This window comes from Arachis ipaensis, chromosome B5 (assembly GCF_059453495.1).
Source record: "Arachis ipaensis isolate K30076 ecotype BB chromosome B5, ASM5945349v1, whole genome shotgun sequence".
NCBI classification, from domain to species: domain Eukaryota; kingdom Viridiplantae; phylum Streptophyta; class Magnoliopsida; order Fabales; family Fabaceae; genus Arachis; species Arachis ipaensis.
The window spans coordinates 28,722,934-28,740,222 of record NC_142440.1 but is presented as its reverse complement, the minus strand read 5'-3'; the positions used below and the strand labels follow the sequence as shown (position 1 = coordinate 28,740,222).

The following is a 17,289-nucleotide window of genomic DNA, read 5'->3' as shown; positions in this document are numbered from 1 at the left end:
GTAATCAGAAATAAATTAGGTGACAAGATAGAAATCAGACATGGATATTCAAATAGCCTGGGATCAGCACTGATTGGTATGAGGCCTAATCTATGGGATAGAACTTCATCTTGTATAAGTGATGTGTTTGCAATGTAAACTCTTTCGATAGTCATTGTTGGTACCTAAATCTATAACCATCACGTCAGAATTTGATAATCTCCATCAAACTATTAATGGTAAAACATAAAATTGGAGAGAAAGAAATTAAGAAAGGCCAACACATCAAGGTGAAAATAACACTGCCAGAAGATGTTATATACACCCAGGACCCAGGGGTAATTTTGGTCCACAGTTTATCAAAGATTTTTGTTTGGCTTGAGCATCAAAGCAAAGTATCGTATTCCTGTTTCTGACATCATCAACCAAAAAAAAAAAGACAAAAACAATAGCCAGTTGGATTCATCCTTCAACTCTTATGAATGTAATATTTCGCTATGAGATTGTGAAAAATTGAATAAATACTTTTTGTATTAGAAAAATAAATTTCATTAAGGAGCAGATGGCATAAAGATGAGGATACGAAATCCACAAATAAATATGTAAGAGTTAGCTAAGACCTAAATCGGTACATTATGTAACAATGGATGCAAATCCCTTTTAATATCGGCTAGAGAGGAACATCAAAGGCATTAAAAAGAGAATCATTAAGGACCCTTTTATGACCAACTCAATTACAGTTCGATTTTGACAATTATAAATTCGCACATCACACGAACCTCACAGGTTCACGTGACAAAAACTCACTCTGCTTGCTCTTAACTAACTTCACTATCAGATTCAGAAGACCTAATGCATCTCACAATGCAAAGATTAAGGCCCCATTGTCACTTGTTCTTTTGTTAGGGGAGGCTTAGTCCATCGCAGAAATAAAACAGGCCAGATTGGATATTTCCTTCCTATTTTTCATTCACCTTCACAATTCACCATAGCTTGAAAGAACTCTGGAAAATTAGTTACTTAAAAACAATATCAAACCCAAGGCTAAAGAGTTGAGCATCTCTCCTTTGGACTCTAATTATATTGTTAACTGTCCTAGTGTCAAGGATGCCGATAGCAACTGTATCTAATACCACATTAATTAAGAAACATAACGCTAAAAATCAGTGGCGAAATTCAATATAATAGGACCCTGGATCCTTCCAAAAGGGTTTGAATTCCTTCATTGAGGTGGTGGCATCTGGCTATAGGAAGGTGGAGGCATTGAGGGTTGAGCATATGCCATAGGTCGTCCACCCTGTTGCTGCGGTGGGGGTGGTTGTGGTCGCCAAACAGGTGGTTGGCTTACCATTCCTGCTGGTGGCGGAAGAGGCCTTGGAGGAGCCGAAACAGCTTGTGGAGGTGGCGGCATTGGCATACCAGATGGAGGTGGCCGGAACTGCTGGACCTGAGGTGGGGGCATTCCAGGCGGGAGTCCGGGCTGTTGTTGATGCCATGTTGGTTGCCCAGCTCCTGGCATAGGCTGAAATGCTGCGGCTTGAGGGGGTGGTGGTGGTGGTCGGAGGGCAGGAATGGGGGGTGGAGCAACTCCATTACCAAAGGGGTGAGGAGGTACCGGAACAGCAACGGTACCATTAGCCTGAGCAACATTGGCGAGTGTTGGAGGTGCACTGGCGAATCTCGTATGAGGCCTACTCTTCTGCGCAGTGGGATTGCTTGCAGCCAAAACTCTTTCTGCATCAAACATAAAACATAAGCATATGGTATTGTGACAAAAGACGTAACTTAATCACAGAAAAATAGATAGTTGCCAAAAACAAAAAGGGGCTGACCTGCTGGCGTGCCATGCCGTTCCCCTTTAGTGTCTTTTTTGTAAGCATATGACACTGTAATTTGGCGATTGCAAAGATATTGCCCATTCATTGCCTATGGAGTGTAAAATAATGTCATTGTTAGTGATATAGGAATGCTTCCTCCAGATCATATTTTATAATTAAGAATGATGTTGATTCAGAAATGACAACAAAATCAAAACATTTTATTTTAAAAGAAGGGGAACAAACAAGTATAAGTATTCTTTGGACATTGTCTAGAGTATTTGCTGCTGTTGCTAGCCAAAACATAAAAACAAGGCTGAAATTGCAAGTCGTCACCTACATTCCTAAAAATGATCTGAAATTTCGACTATACTAGCATACCTCAATAGCTGAATCAGATGCCTCAAATGAATCATAGCTAATGAAGCCAAAACCACGGGAATTTCCGGTATCAGGATCTCTCATAATCTGTATAAAGGGGCCTGAACATCAGATCATGTGCATAATTTTAGGGGAAATCAATCCCTGTACGATGCAGAGTTGAGATGGGCAAGGAAGTATAATTTGATTTAGGTTTTGCTATATCCTCCTAATAATCATCTAAGTACTTAAAAGGAAAATATTACATGAAAAAATGTATAAGCAATCAATACCTTGGGAACATAAGCATTCAAGAAATTTTTTTATTTAGTAATTTGAAGCATTATTAGAAGGGTAACTTAGGAAGATTTAGAATTATTGTTTACTTGACAGCATATATTTAACTACAGGAGACTAAAACAATTATCAAATAATCAAAATTGTCAATAGTTTCAACCAGCATCAAACACTCAACCAATAAAATAAAGTGCTAAACCAAAATTCCACTTTATGGATCCACCCAACCCGTTTAAGGGAAAACTAATTAGAAAACTTTTCTCTTGGAGGATACATTGGAACAGTATCAAATTCATTTCGTAAGACCCCAAACATTTTAGGAGTATACAGCTAACTGCTAAGTGCTCAAAAATGAATGGACCAGAGATCAGAGGATAAAACAATAAGGGGAAAATGCAGATAAGGGGAAAATGAAAAGTATTTAGCAACTGCTACTTGCAGGAAGCTGTTAACTAAGCTATACAATCATGATGCTTCTAGAAGTAATGAAAGATATTAGAAGAAAATAACCTTTGGATTAGTAACAATAACTCCAAATGCACTGAAAGTATCATACAAGAGCTTCTCATCTACATCCTGTAGTAACATCAGGAAGAATTTTGTTAGATTTCAATGTTCAACATACATGAACTTGTTGAGCACTTGCATAACTTGGTAACTTACAGGATCAAGATTGCCAATGAAAAGGTTTGCCCCCACATCCAAGCTCTTTTTATCTTGGGTTGCCTTAAAAATTTAAATAAATAAAATAAAATAATCAATACTCTTTAATCATATGGTGAGGACATTGACATGAGATAGTAGAAACACAGCAGGGCATATACAGAAAACACGAATGTTCATACGAACTAATGTAAATATGAAAGACTTATTCCATGCAGAGGAAAAAGTGACATACTAACATCTTGCAATGAGAGATGAGTTGGGAAAATGATTTAGGTTAATATTTTGCACAGAACTGGTATGTAACAATAAGGAATGAACTGTGAAGTGAGCAGTTGTGAGGTAAGTGTGTATCATGTCAAGCTGGCATGTGCAAAGTGAAGTGAAAAGTGTGTGATAAAAAAAATGAACTTTAAGTGTATAGTTCTTGTGAATGGCAGAGCGCTTTTAAGGTGCTAGGGTGCTACTGTATGCACTAGCAAGTATTCTTGTGTCTCAATAAAGTGTAGGCTTGAATTTTAGATCAACAATTTTTTCCTTTATTGCCGCCATACTCTACTGTTTAACGTTCGAATTACTTAATTCCAAAAGTAAACATTTAAAGTTTTGTAAGAATCACGGCAATCTACTAACCAAACACATTCGCTACTCATCTCTGCCAGACAAATGTGATGGTTTCATGGACCAACACATGGAATGGCACCTCTAAAGTCTAAAGAGGAAAACAATCAGATCTCATACCACTAGCACAAGTTAAGGTGGGTTGGCTGTATGGATAAAACAATGCCATCACACAGAATATATTTTAGCAAAATCATTGAACGAAAGATACTTCTAATGGTTTCCTCTATATTTAACCTTCCTCTACCCTTATCAACCAAATCAGCATCTAACACCATGTTTCTCACACTAGAGAATCTACTTGGTCATTTCCTCCCATAACTAAACCACCTTCGACGGGTTAATAATCATTTTCTCCTCAATAGGCACAACTCTAGCTTTGTCCTGACCGTATCTGTTTTCATCTATTCATTCATCCAACTTAACATTGTAAATTTCCCTACAGCTATTGAGTAATTCTAGGGAGTCAACTTTTTTTTGGCCAACATCTGCCAACTGTTTTTAAATCCTTAACCCTAAATTATAAAACCTAAACCTTAAATCCTCCACAGAATGAGAATTTTTAGAATTAAAAAAGAAAGATTAGCTAATGTTGGCTAACTACAAGTTGTTCCCTATTTCTCACAGCTATTTTGCTTCTTTTCTTGGCATTTGTAATGCTTGACCTTAACATTCTACATACACTCAAGGTTTCATACTTAAATACCAAAGCACAAAGAGAGTCATAATAATAAAAACCGCAGACCTTATTTACACGAATTGGCTTGCCATAAAGTTTAATCATATTAAGCACCTTGATGGCCTGCGATGGAAAAGAAATTCAATGAGCAGCTGATACAACTATGACCTATAGAGAAATAGAACAAAGCATAACACTCAACTGAATAACAATAATAATAGTAGTAGTGGTGACTTACATAGTCAGCATCTTCTTCACTACGGAATTCAACAAATCCATATCCCTGGTGCTGGTTAGTGACTCTGTCCTTGGGAACATAGACATTAACTGAAGAGGTGCAAGAATGATATCAAACCCTAATGAAAACAACAGCAGATTTGGAGAGAGAGAGAGAGAGACGAACCGACAGGGCCAGCCTGAACGAAAAGCTCCCAGAGCAACTCCTCGGGAACTTGGGGGTCGAGATTGCCGACATAGGCGGTGGCGTCCTGATTCCTCTCAGCAGAGTGTTGGCCAAGCAAGTTGGCGCCAACACCTGGCGCTATTCGAGTCGTCATATAGGACCACGGAGGAGGAAGAGAGTGCCGCCGCGACCAACAGTGGGAGAGGGAGAAGGGCCTGCGAGACGAGTATCTTCTTTTGTCACTGTTTTCTCGTTTCTTCTAGGTAGCGTTTGTTTACGAGACAGAGACAGAGACAGAAAGACAGAGACTGAGAGAAACAGTGAGTGAGAAACAAGAACTTAAAAAAGTATTAGTACAGTGACTGAGAAACAAGAACTTAAAAAGGTCTTAGTATTATGTTTGGCGTAATAATGTATATGACTGAATTATGTCTCAGTATCTTATTTAGTTTGAATTAAAACTAAATACTAAAATTGTTAAATTTACAATTATACCCTTAAATTTTGTATGCAACCCTACTCTCAAATCCAGATTTCAGTTTTTCAAAAATGTCACCCTAACCCACTCCAGACCTCTTCTTGTCTCCTCTCCCCAAATCTTCCGGTCTTCCCCGTCGCCGGCAGAAAAGCCGAATACTACCGAGCGACAACAGCGTGCCTGTCTCCAGTGGTTCACAATCGCGTCTTGAAGCCTCCGACGGTCCTCTCATTGTTGCGGATTGCGTGCTTCCGGGTCTGCGCCGCCACCATCGCCACCGTTTCGGAGCTGTGTCTCTTGTCTCTCAACGAACCAGGTAAGTTCGTGAAGTACAATATTGATATCTGGTTTGGCATCTGTTGACTTAATCTGATTTGGTATATTGAGTCTTGATTCTGAACATGCATTCTACAACACATTTTTCTTAAATTCAATTCCTGATAAAGCCACCTAACCAAATGAAGAAGGTATATAGATAGAGTTATGTTGTAGTTAATGACTTATTAGAAAAAGGTATAGAAAGAGTTATATTTTCGCTAGTTGGTTCCTTCCCAGGATTTTTGTGGATTACATCACTACTGGATTTTTGTGGATTTTTGTGGATTACATCACTACTGTATTTTCTTTCTGCTCTTTTCTGCTCTTTTCTATTAAAACTAGAGAGTAAAAATGTAAACTTCTACTGGGTTGGTTGAATATCAAGTCTTCAAGTCTTGGAGTATTTATTTGCATCCAATGTCCTGGCACACATAGAAGCCTAGGAGTCCACTTATGGAAGGTACAATTGTTATGTGTTTATTTGCATATTGTAGGAACGAAGCCTGGTGTGTTTGGAACCTGCTGTATTTGCGTGTTCGAATCTCTTTTTTTTTTTTTTTCCCAAGTTGAGAATTGCTTATAATTTTAAAATTATTTTAGAAAAGTGAAATAGTTATTTTCCTAATTTGCCTTTATCTACTAATTTGTTTGCATCTTCACGTGAACCTGTGACTTTTTGTGGTCCTTAATACAATAAAATTGGGAATTGAGGTTGGTAGGAAACTACTCAAGTTGACTTGGTTCAGGTGTTGATGTAGTGTGAAAATTAAATACTACTTGCCTTTGCCCTATTCCCCTTTGAATTCTCTTTTTCTTTTTTTTCTTTTATGGCATTCTATTATTATATCTCTAGTTGCAATGGTTGAAATAATTAAGCTGCCTTAGTTCTTGACTTTGAATTTTCTTTAGGCTGAAAAAATTATAACTGAATTACTTTCTTGCTTAACTTTTCATTAGTTACAACTTATGGTTACTTGATATTATTATCAATTGATAAGTTACCAATCAGTAGCTACCCGAAGGTTCATAAAACAAGTGACTAACTCACTTAATTGAATTGATCCTAACTTAGTATTCAACATTTTACAGAATAACGAATCTGGTTAACTTTCCAAAACTTGTTAAATCCAAAATTACTTTATATGATATGCAATAATCAATATAAGAGTCTAATAAAACTGATTTAGTGAGTTGATCTACTTATATGATTTTCTAATGCAGGAAGCTGTGAATGTATGACTTGAAGTTGCAGATGTTTAGATAGGCAGATCCAAGTGTCCAACATGCTGAAGTTGCAGATGATCGATCTTGTCATTTGAATTCCAGTTTGAAGTCGATCGACCGAGTTGAAAATATGTATAATGATGTATTTTTGAAATTGTTAGCGGTCTTTCAACTTTTTATTTCTGTAGTCTGTATTGTCCTGGCCATAGTATTGTTGTTTAAGTTGTAATTTGACACTTGAATTGAAACAGACAAATGACAAATTGTGTAAATTAGTTTGAGTATTGTTTCAGTATTTTTTTTAAGTATATAATGATTAGATAACAAAAAACTTCATGCTGAAATCACCAACAAAGAAGCAAGGAAGACTTAAATTTACAATTGTAAGAATTGTGATCCACAGAGAGACTATTGTCATAAAATATTAAGCCACATAAATTGATGGTCTAATAACCATACATGTTGGTCCACTCCCTTTTCGACAAACCATTCATGCAAAAAACATTCTTGGTTTACAAAACCAACAAAAACTTTCAAACTATTGCAGGGCCTCTTATAGGATTTGCTTTGCTCATAGCACTACTTGCAAGTGGATTATATGTTAAGAGCTTGAAGAAATTGAAAAATGATGCTGTTGTCCTCTCCAGTGATTCAAACTCCACCAACCTTATATGCTCAACAAACGAAAGCTTTCCTATGTATATGGAAACAAGCAGAGATGCTCCACGGCTTCATGGCTGAAAGAGATTAACCACACAAAAACCATTTATAGAGTTCCATTTCTTATACTAAATTTAAATGCACCAAACAAGCCAATTTGCATATAAACCATTTCCAGCCATGTATTTAACCACACAATTGCCAAAATGAAGGCCATATAAACTGCCTTTTCACGGCTAAATCATCAATGCAGACCGCAATATACAACCACTTCGATAGTTATGTTTAGTCAAAATAAGAAGGTCCCATAGATAATTTTCTTACCCTTATAAAAAAGTAAAGTATTCAAAAACAATATTGTGCATGTTTGGGTGCCATTATTTTGTTAAAAAAAAATCTTTTTTCAATGAAAAAAAATCTTTTTTATTTTTTAACATAGTTGGCAAATTTCTAGTAGTAAAAGTAAAAGCACTAGTAAAATAAAAAAAAAGATCTTTTTTGAGAAGCTGTAATTTACATCTTTTTTTAAAAGATCTTTTTTCCTTAAAAAAAAGATGTTTTTCATGTAATAAATAAACAAAAAAGTACTTTTATATTGTTATACCCAAACATAGATTGATAAAAAGACCTTTTTACATGAGATATCCAAACATAAAATTACTTTTACTTCTCTATAAGATCTTTTAAAAAAAGATAACTCGAAAAAAGATCTTTTTTTAAAAGCTCACCCAAACAAGCCCATTATCCCTAGATAGCAAGATCAGTAAACTGAAAGTGACTTTTTCAGGTACTTTAAGCAAATCAAAGTCTTTCAAAAGGCAAAAAAGAAGATTTGGTAATTAAAATGTGAAGTGGTTCACATTTGACACAAATAACTGTGTCGTCATTATCACCTAAGCCATATCATGTACATTCAACAATTTCACTTACCAGTTTAGAGAACAAACATTCTTTCCCTCAAAAAGATATGTTAAGAATTGTAGCCTACGTAGCAATAGTTCTAATATATAAACCAAAATGCTGTTATATATAAAGCTGCACCCATAGAGGTTTGAAGCTGCACTAATCCACAAGTATTAGAAACCAAACAGAGACATGGAAACTTATTAAAATAGCCAAAATTAATCACTGACCTTGGTATCAAACTGACCAAACTTAACAACTGATCCCAGATTGTTCAGTTCTTAGTTCTTACGAGACAAAAAAGGAAGTAAACATCATAAACTAATGCTGTTATAAAGCTAAAATAAATGGGTTAGTTAGCTTGGCTTTCGTTCTCGTCAAAGAATACACTTAAATTGAAATGAAGAAGAATGAAGGACCAAAATAATTTCTTCAACTTCAGTGCTACTACTTCACACCATTAACAAAATAATGACAAACCAAGCAAAGAGGTTCTGAGTACAAATACACCTTTCAAACACAAACAAATTTGATTTAAGCATTACACAAATAATGGTTAAATCCACAGATCAAACTAAATATCAGAAGAAGAGAAAAGTCCCATTGCTAAGTCACGAACAAATCCACAGATTAGGGCACGATGGAAAAGATGAAAGGAATCAGTATATTAAACAACTTTTGTATAGAACTAACCCTACTCCCAATTAGAACGAGGAGTTGATGATTGACGTCGACAGCAACCGGGGAGAGGCAGCAGCTTCGTTCTTTGATTTTCCTGTGAAGGAGAAAAAGAGGAGATGAGAAGATGGGGGATACGAAGATGAACTTGCAAGCGGCAAATCACTTACCTAGCGGTGGCAAGGCCAGCAGCGACGCGGTGGCTGTTCTTGAGATGGTGCTTCAGAGGCTGCAGTGGCTGTTCTGAAGAAGAAGAAAGAAGAATGAGAAGATGGAGTTACCAGGGTTGATCGAGAAGCCCTTATTTACATTAAGGATAATTTTGGAATTATTGAGTTAGAATTTGGGTAATTTAGGTACAAATTATAATTAAAATTTCTGTCCCCGTCTTTAAAATTTTCTGTCTCCAGTGTCCCTACTTTTTGGAGGTACTGAAATACTGAAATTTTGAAGACGGAGACAGAAATTTAAGTACCAGTCTCTATCTCAACAAACATAATACTGAATCTCTGTCTCCCAGTCTCAGTTCCAGTCTCTGCAAACAAATTAGGGAGGTCTTGGACTGGCACACAAGATGTCACTTTTCAGCAAGGTTGCGAGAACCGGACCGGTCAATAAACCGGTAAGGTCACTCGTTTACTAGTTCGACCGGTTTAATTAAATATTAAATAAAATTATTAAAAAACCTATATAATTTCAAATATATAAATTTAATAATTTCTAGCTTAATAAAATTCAATATTTCATAATTTCACATAATAAAATATCCATAATTTAATATTAGAAATTCACAAACAACTTCAAACATAAAAGTTCATAACTAAAAACAACCAAAATATACATAGTGACCATAATGTTCTACTATAACAAACTTTAATTTGTCCCATCTGGCTCACCATCACTCTAGTATTGTGCCTCCATGTTCATATCAAATTCCTTCTCACCGGACATTGCATCCACACACGCATTACCTACTGATCTAAGAACTCTATCAACATTCTGTTCTTGGTCTTTATCTTCAATGACGCTATAGTAGACATTATCATTTAGAAAATTCCTAAAGAAAGCCATCCTGTGATGTATAACTAACTTAAATTTTCTTAACTTCAATCTCTGTCGCAGTGAAAGTGATGAATCATAGTAAATAAATTAGTCCTATATATCACTTGATGCTTTTGTTTATGATGTCTCCCAAAAACCTGGAGAATAGTGATAAATGTTTAGTAGGGTCTTGAATTATGCTCAGCTGGATAAATGCTTTTCTTACATGATTAGTTTGTGATTGTTCCATCTTTAACATACAACCAAAAAAATCATGAACAAAATTAACTCAGCAAACAAATTTGACAGAATCATTCAGCAACTCAACTCAGGCATTCAATAAACCACTAAACCCAGTATTATTAACAAACAACAGTAGAACCAACAAAAATAAGCAACTCACAACTCAGCTAATCAGCAACTCAATTTCAAACAACAGCAAAAATAATTCCAAACACCACTCACAACCCAGCTAATCAGCAACTCAATTTCAAACAACAGCAAAACTAATTCTAAACACCAGTAAAACCACTAAAATCAGACATTCAGTAACTCACAACCCACAACCCAGCTAATCAGCAACTCAATTTCAAACAACAGCAAAAATAATTCCAAACACCAGTAAGACCACTAAACTCAGACATTCAGTAACTCACAACCCAGCTAATCAGCAACTCGATTTCAAACAACAGCAAAAATAATTCCAAACACCAGTAAAACCATTAAACTCAGACATTCAGTAACTCGCAACTTCAACCCAGCTAATCAGCAACTCAATTTTAAACAACAGCAAAAATAATTTCAAACACCAGTAAAACCACTAAACTCAGACATTCAGTAACTCACAACTCAACCCAGCTAATCAGCAACTCAATTTCAAACAACAGTAAAACCAGCAAAATAATTCCAAGTCACAGTGCTTACCGGCGGCGAGAAGGAAGGGGAATGCCGGCGACGACAGAGGAGACGGCATCACCGTCGAACACAGAGAGAGAGCGCTCGAACAGAGGAGACGACGATGGCCACAGAGCTTCCACACGACGGCGAGGGAGCTTCCTACGACGGCGACATAGCTTTCTAGGACGGCGACGGAGCTTCCTGAGACGGCGACACAGCTCCTGCGACGGTGACGGACCTTGTACCCAGCGACGGCGACGGACCTTGTACCCAGCTCCTTCCACACGCGACGCTTGTACCCAGCGGAGAAGAGTTCGGCGATGACAACGATGCGGGGCTGTGGGAGCTGCGGTGGCTACGGGCTGGGTGGCTGTGGGTGGCTGCGGTGGCTGCGGTGGTTAGGGTTCTTTGTTCTTTCAATTTCAAACTTTCTCCAGTTTCAGAGAGGAGAGGCCGAGAGAGGGGTGGGACTGGGACTGGGACTGGGTTGCGGGCCTTGGACCTTGGTAGCATAGTTGAACTGAACCGGTGATTAAATCAGTCAAATTATTGGTTTATTGGTTCAATCGAACTGGTTGAACTGATAAAATCGGTCTCACGTAAATAAAAAATATAAAATAATTAAAAATTTAAAATTAAAATTTAAAATGCATATCTTCACTAACATTTAATGAAGAATAAAATCTCAAATTCTAAAAATAACTAATATAAAGAAACCCATAAAATTTATCAGTAATAATATGTTAATTTGACACAATAAAAGTAACAATTAATTCACAAAACTTATCATCTAACTATAATATCAGTAGGTTTTAACACTAACATCAAAACAAATAACTTTAATCACAACACTAACATTGAAATAGATCAAGTAGATTAATAAAAGTACATAATTAAAATATAATTAATTTAAAAAATAGAGAATACAAAATTAAATTAAATTAGATATTTATAAAATTATGTAATTGAATGTATACTATATAATTAATATTTGTCACATGTAATGTTAAAAAACATAATGGTTGAGTGGCAAGTGAAAATTGAGTGTAACTAAAAGGCTCTTAGTTCGAATTTAGTGGAGACATTTTGAAAACTTTTTCAAATAGGGTTCTCGCCGATTTTGACCGGTTTGTTCTAGTTCTTATCGGTTCATGCCGGTTCTCTTCCTTAGATGATTCAAAGAGTAAACCAAACCGGCTTAGGATCCAATTCATCGATTTTTTAATTGAACCGGCCGGTCCGATTCGGTTTTTATAACTATGTTGGGTAGCCATTTAGAGGTTTTTTTATAAACTATAAAACGGTGCTGTTTGGAATCGGTACCCGATCCGAAATCCTTTTAAAAAATCGGCCGGTCCCAATAATTTACCGATTAATCACCGGTTCGACAATTTCACTGACCGATTTTCTGTTAAGCGGTTTTTGAAACAAACCGAATGAGCCTGGTGATCAGTTTTCGATTAATCCAGTTGAATCAGTCGGTCCAATTCGATTTTTAGAACTATGCTTTTCAAAAGTTACTTAGAAAGTAGTATAAAAAAAAATCACAGAAAAAAAATTCAGTATGTATTTTTCCATTTTTTTAAGAAAGTCTTTAGACAAAATAATTTTCTAAAAATTTTACTTAACATAAACCATTAAATTTAAAGGATAAAAAATTATTTTTTAAATATATATGTAAAAGTTATGTTGAAATCTGAACTCTAAATTTTTTCTAGAGCCTAGTTATCAAAACCGAATAAAGACCGAGTCACCGGATCACTGATTTAATCGATGGGTCACTGATTTACCCAATTGACTTGGTCATAATTTAAAAAAATATAAAATTATATAAATAAAATTAAAATTATGTATTAAAACTTAAAATGTAAGTCTTTACAAACATAATAATAATAATCAAATATTAATTTTTAGACATAACTAATTATGCAAAACGAGATAATAAACTAGTTTCTAATACAAAATACTTTCTCCATTTAAATAAACAAGAGCAAGCAAAAGATAAACAATCAATAAATCAAGTTCAAGTGATCTTAAAATCGACATCTATATTTTTATAGGACAAATTTGGAGCTTGATCAATATTTTTCTCATTTTGATTTACATCTATATCTTCCACAAAAAATACTGCATTATGCAAAACATCAGAAACAGAGAAAGAAGAGTTTGAAGAGAGAGCTTCAAGAAACTAGTGAACTCAATTAATTTCATCTTATTCTTCTATCAATGAATTAATTCTACACACCTCTTAGAGAAATGCAAGAGCTTTATTTTTAACAGAGCTTTATTATTATTATTATTATTATTATTATTATTATTATTATTATTATTATTAACAGAAAATATTAAATTATTCAACTTTGACTTTTCACATATTGTTAGGACTTGGGAGAGAAATGGAATTGTCAATTACAAAATATGGAATATGAAAAATGGATCTTCCCAATTTTTTTGTTTAGGTTCATAGGGGATAAATTAATTTCGAGAGAGAAAAAGTTCTTTTCCCATTTTGTAATCATCTTTTTTTTTTGTTTCAGAGGTCTAAATTAAATCAAGTATTCCACCTTGGGAACAATTTCAGCCTTTAATTAGATGGTATATAAACCATCAAACGAGGAATGTTTTTTGTATAAAATCTCTAATCAGATTTTCTATTTGCTAAAAAGGGTTGGAATTCACTACAAGAAAAGAGAGAGCTTTTATATCAAAAGAAAAATATATATTCTTAGAGGATTAGATAAAGACCATAATAATACAAACCATGTGTAATCATGCACTACTACTTTTTCACCATTACTTTCGTTGCAAGATACCACACAGAAAATCAAGAAAGCTTAGTAATTACTCGTTCACACTTGTCTTCCAGAATCTTCACAGCTTCAGTGAATAGCACTTCATGGGGCATTGCTCTAGTTGATTCAATATTAACTACAAGGGTGAAGAAAAAAAAAGGAAATAAAAGATATGCAAGTAATTTTGAGAACCTATCAAAACAATAATCCCTATTAGAAAAACTACACAAGATTACTTTAAAACGTAGATATTCAAGTTAAACCCTAAAATAGTATCTGAGATTAGCGTCGTGCATTAAAATTGTTCCTAAGATTTTAATTGCACCAATTACGTCCTTGAGATTGAAAAAAGTGCACCATATTAGTCCTTGACCTATTTTCTATTAACGACGTGATGACATGGCATGATGACGCGGACTGTAAGTGACACGTGTCACTTCATGATTTGGCCACGTGTAATGGTATGATGATTGATAAACCACTATTTTATAGTTTATCTTGTACTCAATTGAGTGGTTTTTATCAATCTTTCATACACTTATTCATACTAATTGCATGGTTTTACATTTTCCTTCCTGATTTTGTGCTATGATTGGAAACATGTTTCTTTGACCTTATATTTGCTAATATTAATCCTCTCTTATTACCATTCGATGCCGTGATATGTTCGTTAAGTGATTTCAGGGATTATAGGGCAGGAATGGCTTAGAGGATGGAAAGGAAGCATGCATAAGTGGAAGGAATACAAGAAGTTGAAGGAACTGCAAAGCTGTCAGCCTGACCCTCTCGCACTAAAACAGTCATAACTTGAGCAACAGAGGTCCAAATGATGCGGTTCCAGTTGTGTTGGAAAGATAACATCTGGGGCTTCAAAATGATATATAATTTGCCATAGTGGCCGTATAGATAGGCGACGCGAATGCGTGATTCACGCAGACGCGTCGCAGTGACAAAAAACTAGCGTGGCAGATTTTGCAACCAGCGATTTCTGGGCTGTTTCTGACCCAGTTTTCGGCCCAGAACACATAGATTAGAGGCTATAAAGTGGGGAAATGTATCCATTCATCATTGGACAATTGATACAACATATATTCATACATAATTTTAGGATTAGATGTAGCTTTTAGAGGCTATGAAGTGGGGAAATGCATCCATTCTCCTCTCTCTTAGGCTTTAGGATTATGATTTCTCTTAATTTTAGGATTTCTTCTTCTCAATTTCCAGGTTCAATGTTCCTTTTATTTATTTTCCCAATTTAATTTATGAATTTCCATGTTAGATTTGATTTCTTTTATTAATGCAATTTGAGGTATTTCAGATCTATGATTTTTACTTAGCTTTTTATATTCTTGGCTTTAATTGATGAATTGATTTATTGGAGACACTTGAGTTATCAAACTCCTTGTGATTGATAATTGTTATCTTTGCTGATTGATTTGGATCCCTCTAAAGCTAGTCTTTCTATAGGAATTGACTAGGACCAGAGGAATCAAATTGATTCATCCACTTAACTTACCTTCATAGTTAGAGGTTAACAAGGTGGGAGCAAATCCAATTCTCATCACAATTGATAAGGATAACTAGGATAGGACGTCCAGTTTTCATACCTTGCCAAGAGGTTTTATTATTATTAATTTATTTTTCTTGTCATTTAAATTACTTGCTCCTTATTTCAAAAACCCAAAAATTCTACCTTTTCCATAACCAATAATAAATCATACTTCCCTGCAATTCCTTGAGAAGACGACTCGAGGTTTAAATACTTTGGTTATTATTTTTATTGGGTTTGCTTAAGTGACAAACAAAACTTTTGTACGAAAGGATTCTCTACTGGTTTAGAAACTATACTTACAACATGATTATATTTTTATAAAATTCTTTACTGACATAAAATCCAAATCGGTCAAAATGGCGCCATTGCCGGGGAATTGCAAACGTGTGCCTTATTATTGGTTATTGTAAATATTTTATTTTGCTTGTTTATTTGTTTTTATTTTTGTTTTTTAATTTTTATTAGCTACTATGAGTTCTCACCCCCGTTACTTTGAGTTTGGTTCTAATGTTGTTGAAAGGAATGGAAGATATAACAGGAACATGCATCAAGGTCGAAACAATCAAAGATGGAAGGAGCCACGAGGATCTGATCAACCCTTTCAGCAACAACACCTTCCAAGATACCATGGACAACGACCACCCTACAATGCATGCCAAGACAATAGTTATGGTGGACCCCTTTGTGACAAACCACCTCCACCAAATTACTATGGTCAAGAACCATTCCGAGGTGCGTTCCAAGATGATAGATATGGTGGACCCCCTTGTAGTTACCAACAAGCTCCATCATATGCCAATGAACCACCTCCTCAACATAGCTTTGAACCACCATACTCACAAACCCCTTTACACCATTCACCTCTATATGACCCCAACCCCTATCCACCCCAATTCCAACCCAATTACCCCTAAGGACCACCACTTCCATATGCACCATGTCCATATCCATCGACCCAAGAATCACAGGCTCGCCTCAAGGAAACAGTAGATCGATTTCATGTAACCCTTCACCAGCTGGAGTAAGCGATTAATCGATTACCTTCCTGACGTTCGGATACTCAAGGAACCTCCATGGCTTCATGTGGGCAATCTAATGAAGAACGTAGCATGAAGGAGATATTAGAAACTCCGGTGGACAGTAAAGAGCATGACTTTGTACTGGAACAAGTGGAAGAAGCCGAAATTATCAAAGAAGAAGAAGTGGTCGAAGACTTAGGAGATGCAGAACGTCCATGGGAAAGTCCAGTCACAGAACCCCCTTCTAAGAAGTTTGAATTTGATGTTGAGGAGGGTGTACAACCTTCAAGGCATATCATGGTTGAAGACTTTGAAGAGGTTGATCAAGAGATGAATTCAATCATTGATGAATTCTTATCTACAATTGAATTCTCTCCCATTGGATTTGACATGGAGATTAAAGAAGAAGAAGCACAGCCTCCCATATCCTTGGTGAACAATGAAGAAGAGATCGAATTGGAAGAAAGCTACCAAGAGGAAGAGGTTGATATTGAAGAAGCTTGCATAGAGGTGGAAGTTGTCAAAGAAGAGCCCAAGGGAGTGGAACTGGAAATCACCTTGCCAAAGCTGTTGGAGACCTCTCCCTCAAAGCCATCACCATCCACCCCTTCATTCAAGTGGGTAAATCTCTCATCTTTAAGCTTAATTAGCTCACTTGAATATGCTTTGCTTGAGATGGATGGGAAACTTAGAGCTCTTTGTGGCTATAAGAGTAAGAGTGAAATGGTTAGTGGTAGGAATTATCATGCAAGGTTCAATATGGTTTCATGCTCCAAATTGAAGTATAAGGGTTGGTATAAAGCTCAACTGAATGGGTCTAGAAAGTTGTTTGGCTGCTTTAGTGAGAATTCAGATTGCTTGCTACCTGGTTGGAACAATAATGATCAACAAGAAGACGGGTGCAAAAG

At 35.8% G+C, this 17,289-nt stretch overlaps 1 protein-coding gene and 1 long non-coding RNA gene across 3 annotated transcripts; both read right to left on the bottom strand.

Moving 5' to 3' along the window:
• Positions 1-905: 905 nt before the first annotated feature.
• Positions 906-5,247, bottom strand: LOC107643498 (uncharacterized). Its single transcript, XM_016347166.3, has 8 exons — positions 4,820-5,247; positions 4,655-4,743; positions 4,483-4,539; positions 3,117-3,179; positions 2,964-3,029; positions 2,178-2,264; positions 1,812-1,905; positions 906-1,713 (listed from the first exon to the last, which is right to left on the bottom strand). Exons 1-8 carry the CDS (start codon positions 4,971-4,973, stop codon positions 1,202-1,204), a joined length of 1,122 nt encoding a protein of 373 aa, XP_016202652.2. The 5' UTR covers positions 4,974-5,247; the 3' UTR covers positions 906-1,201.
• A 1,947-nt stretch (positions 5,248-7,194) lies between these two features.
• LOC148563709 (uncharacterized) lies at positions 7,195-11,523 on the bottom strand. 2 transcript variants are annotated; one of them, XR_015883578.1, is made up of 4 exons: positions 11,046-11,523; positions 9,251-9,323; positions 9,096-9,177; positions 7,195-7,576 (listed from the first exon to the last, which is right to left on the bottom strand). It is a non-coding gene; the product is annotated as an uncharacterized LOC148563709 (long non-coding RNA). The 2 variants fall into 2 exon arrangements; XR_015883577.1 differs by having other exon boundaries at positions 7,195-9,177.
• Positions 11,524-17,289: the final 5,766 nt, after the last annotated feature.

What these genes read in the sequence shown, in the direction of transcription:
- LOC107643498 (XM_016347166.3), bottom strand. Translation starts at nt 4,973, where the DNA reads ATGACGACTCGAATAGCGCCAGGTGTTGGCGCCAACTTGCTTGGCCAA. An exon ending in TTATTGTTACTAATCCAAAG is followed by an intron (nt 2,265 to 2,963) that starts GTTATTTTCTTC and finishes CCCTTTATACAG; the next exon opens with ATTATGAGAGATCCTGATAC. An exon ending in ACGGCATGGCACGCCAGCAG is followed by an intron (nt 1,714 to 1,811) that starts GTCAGCCCCTTT and finishes TGTTTGATGCAG; the next exon opens with AAAGAGTTTTGGCTGCAAGC.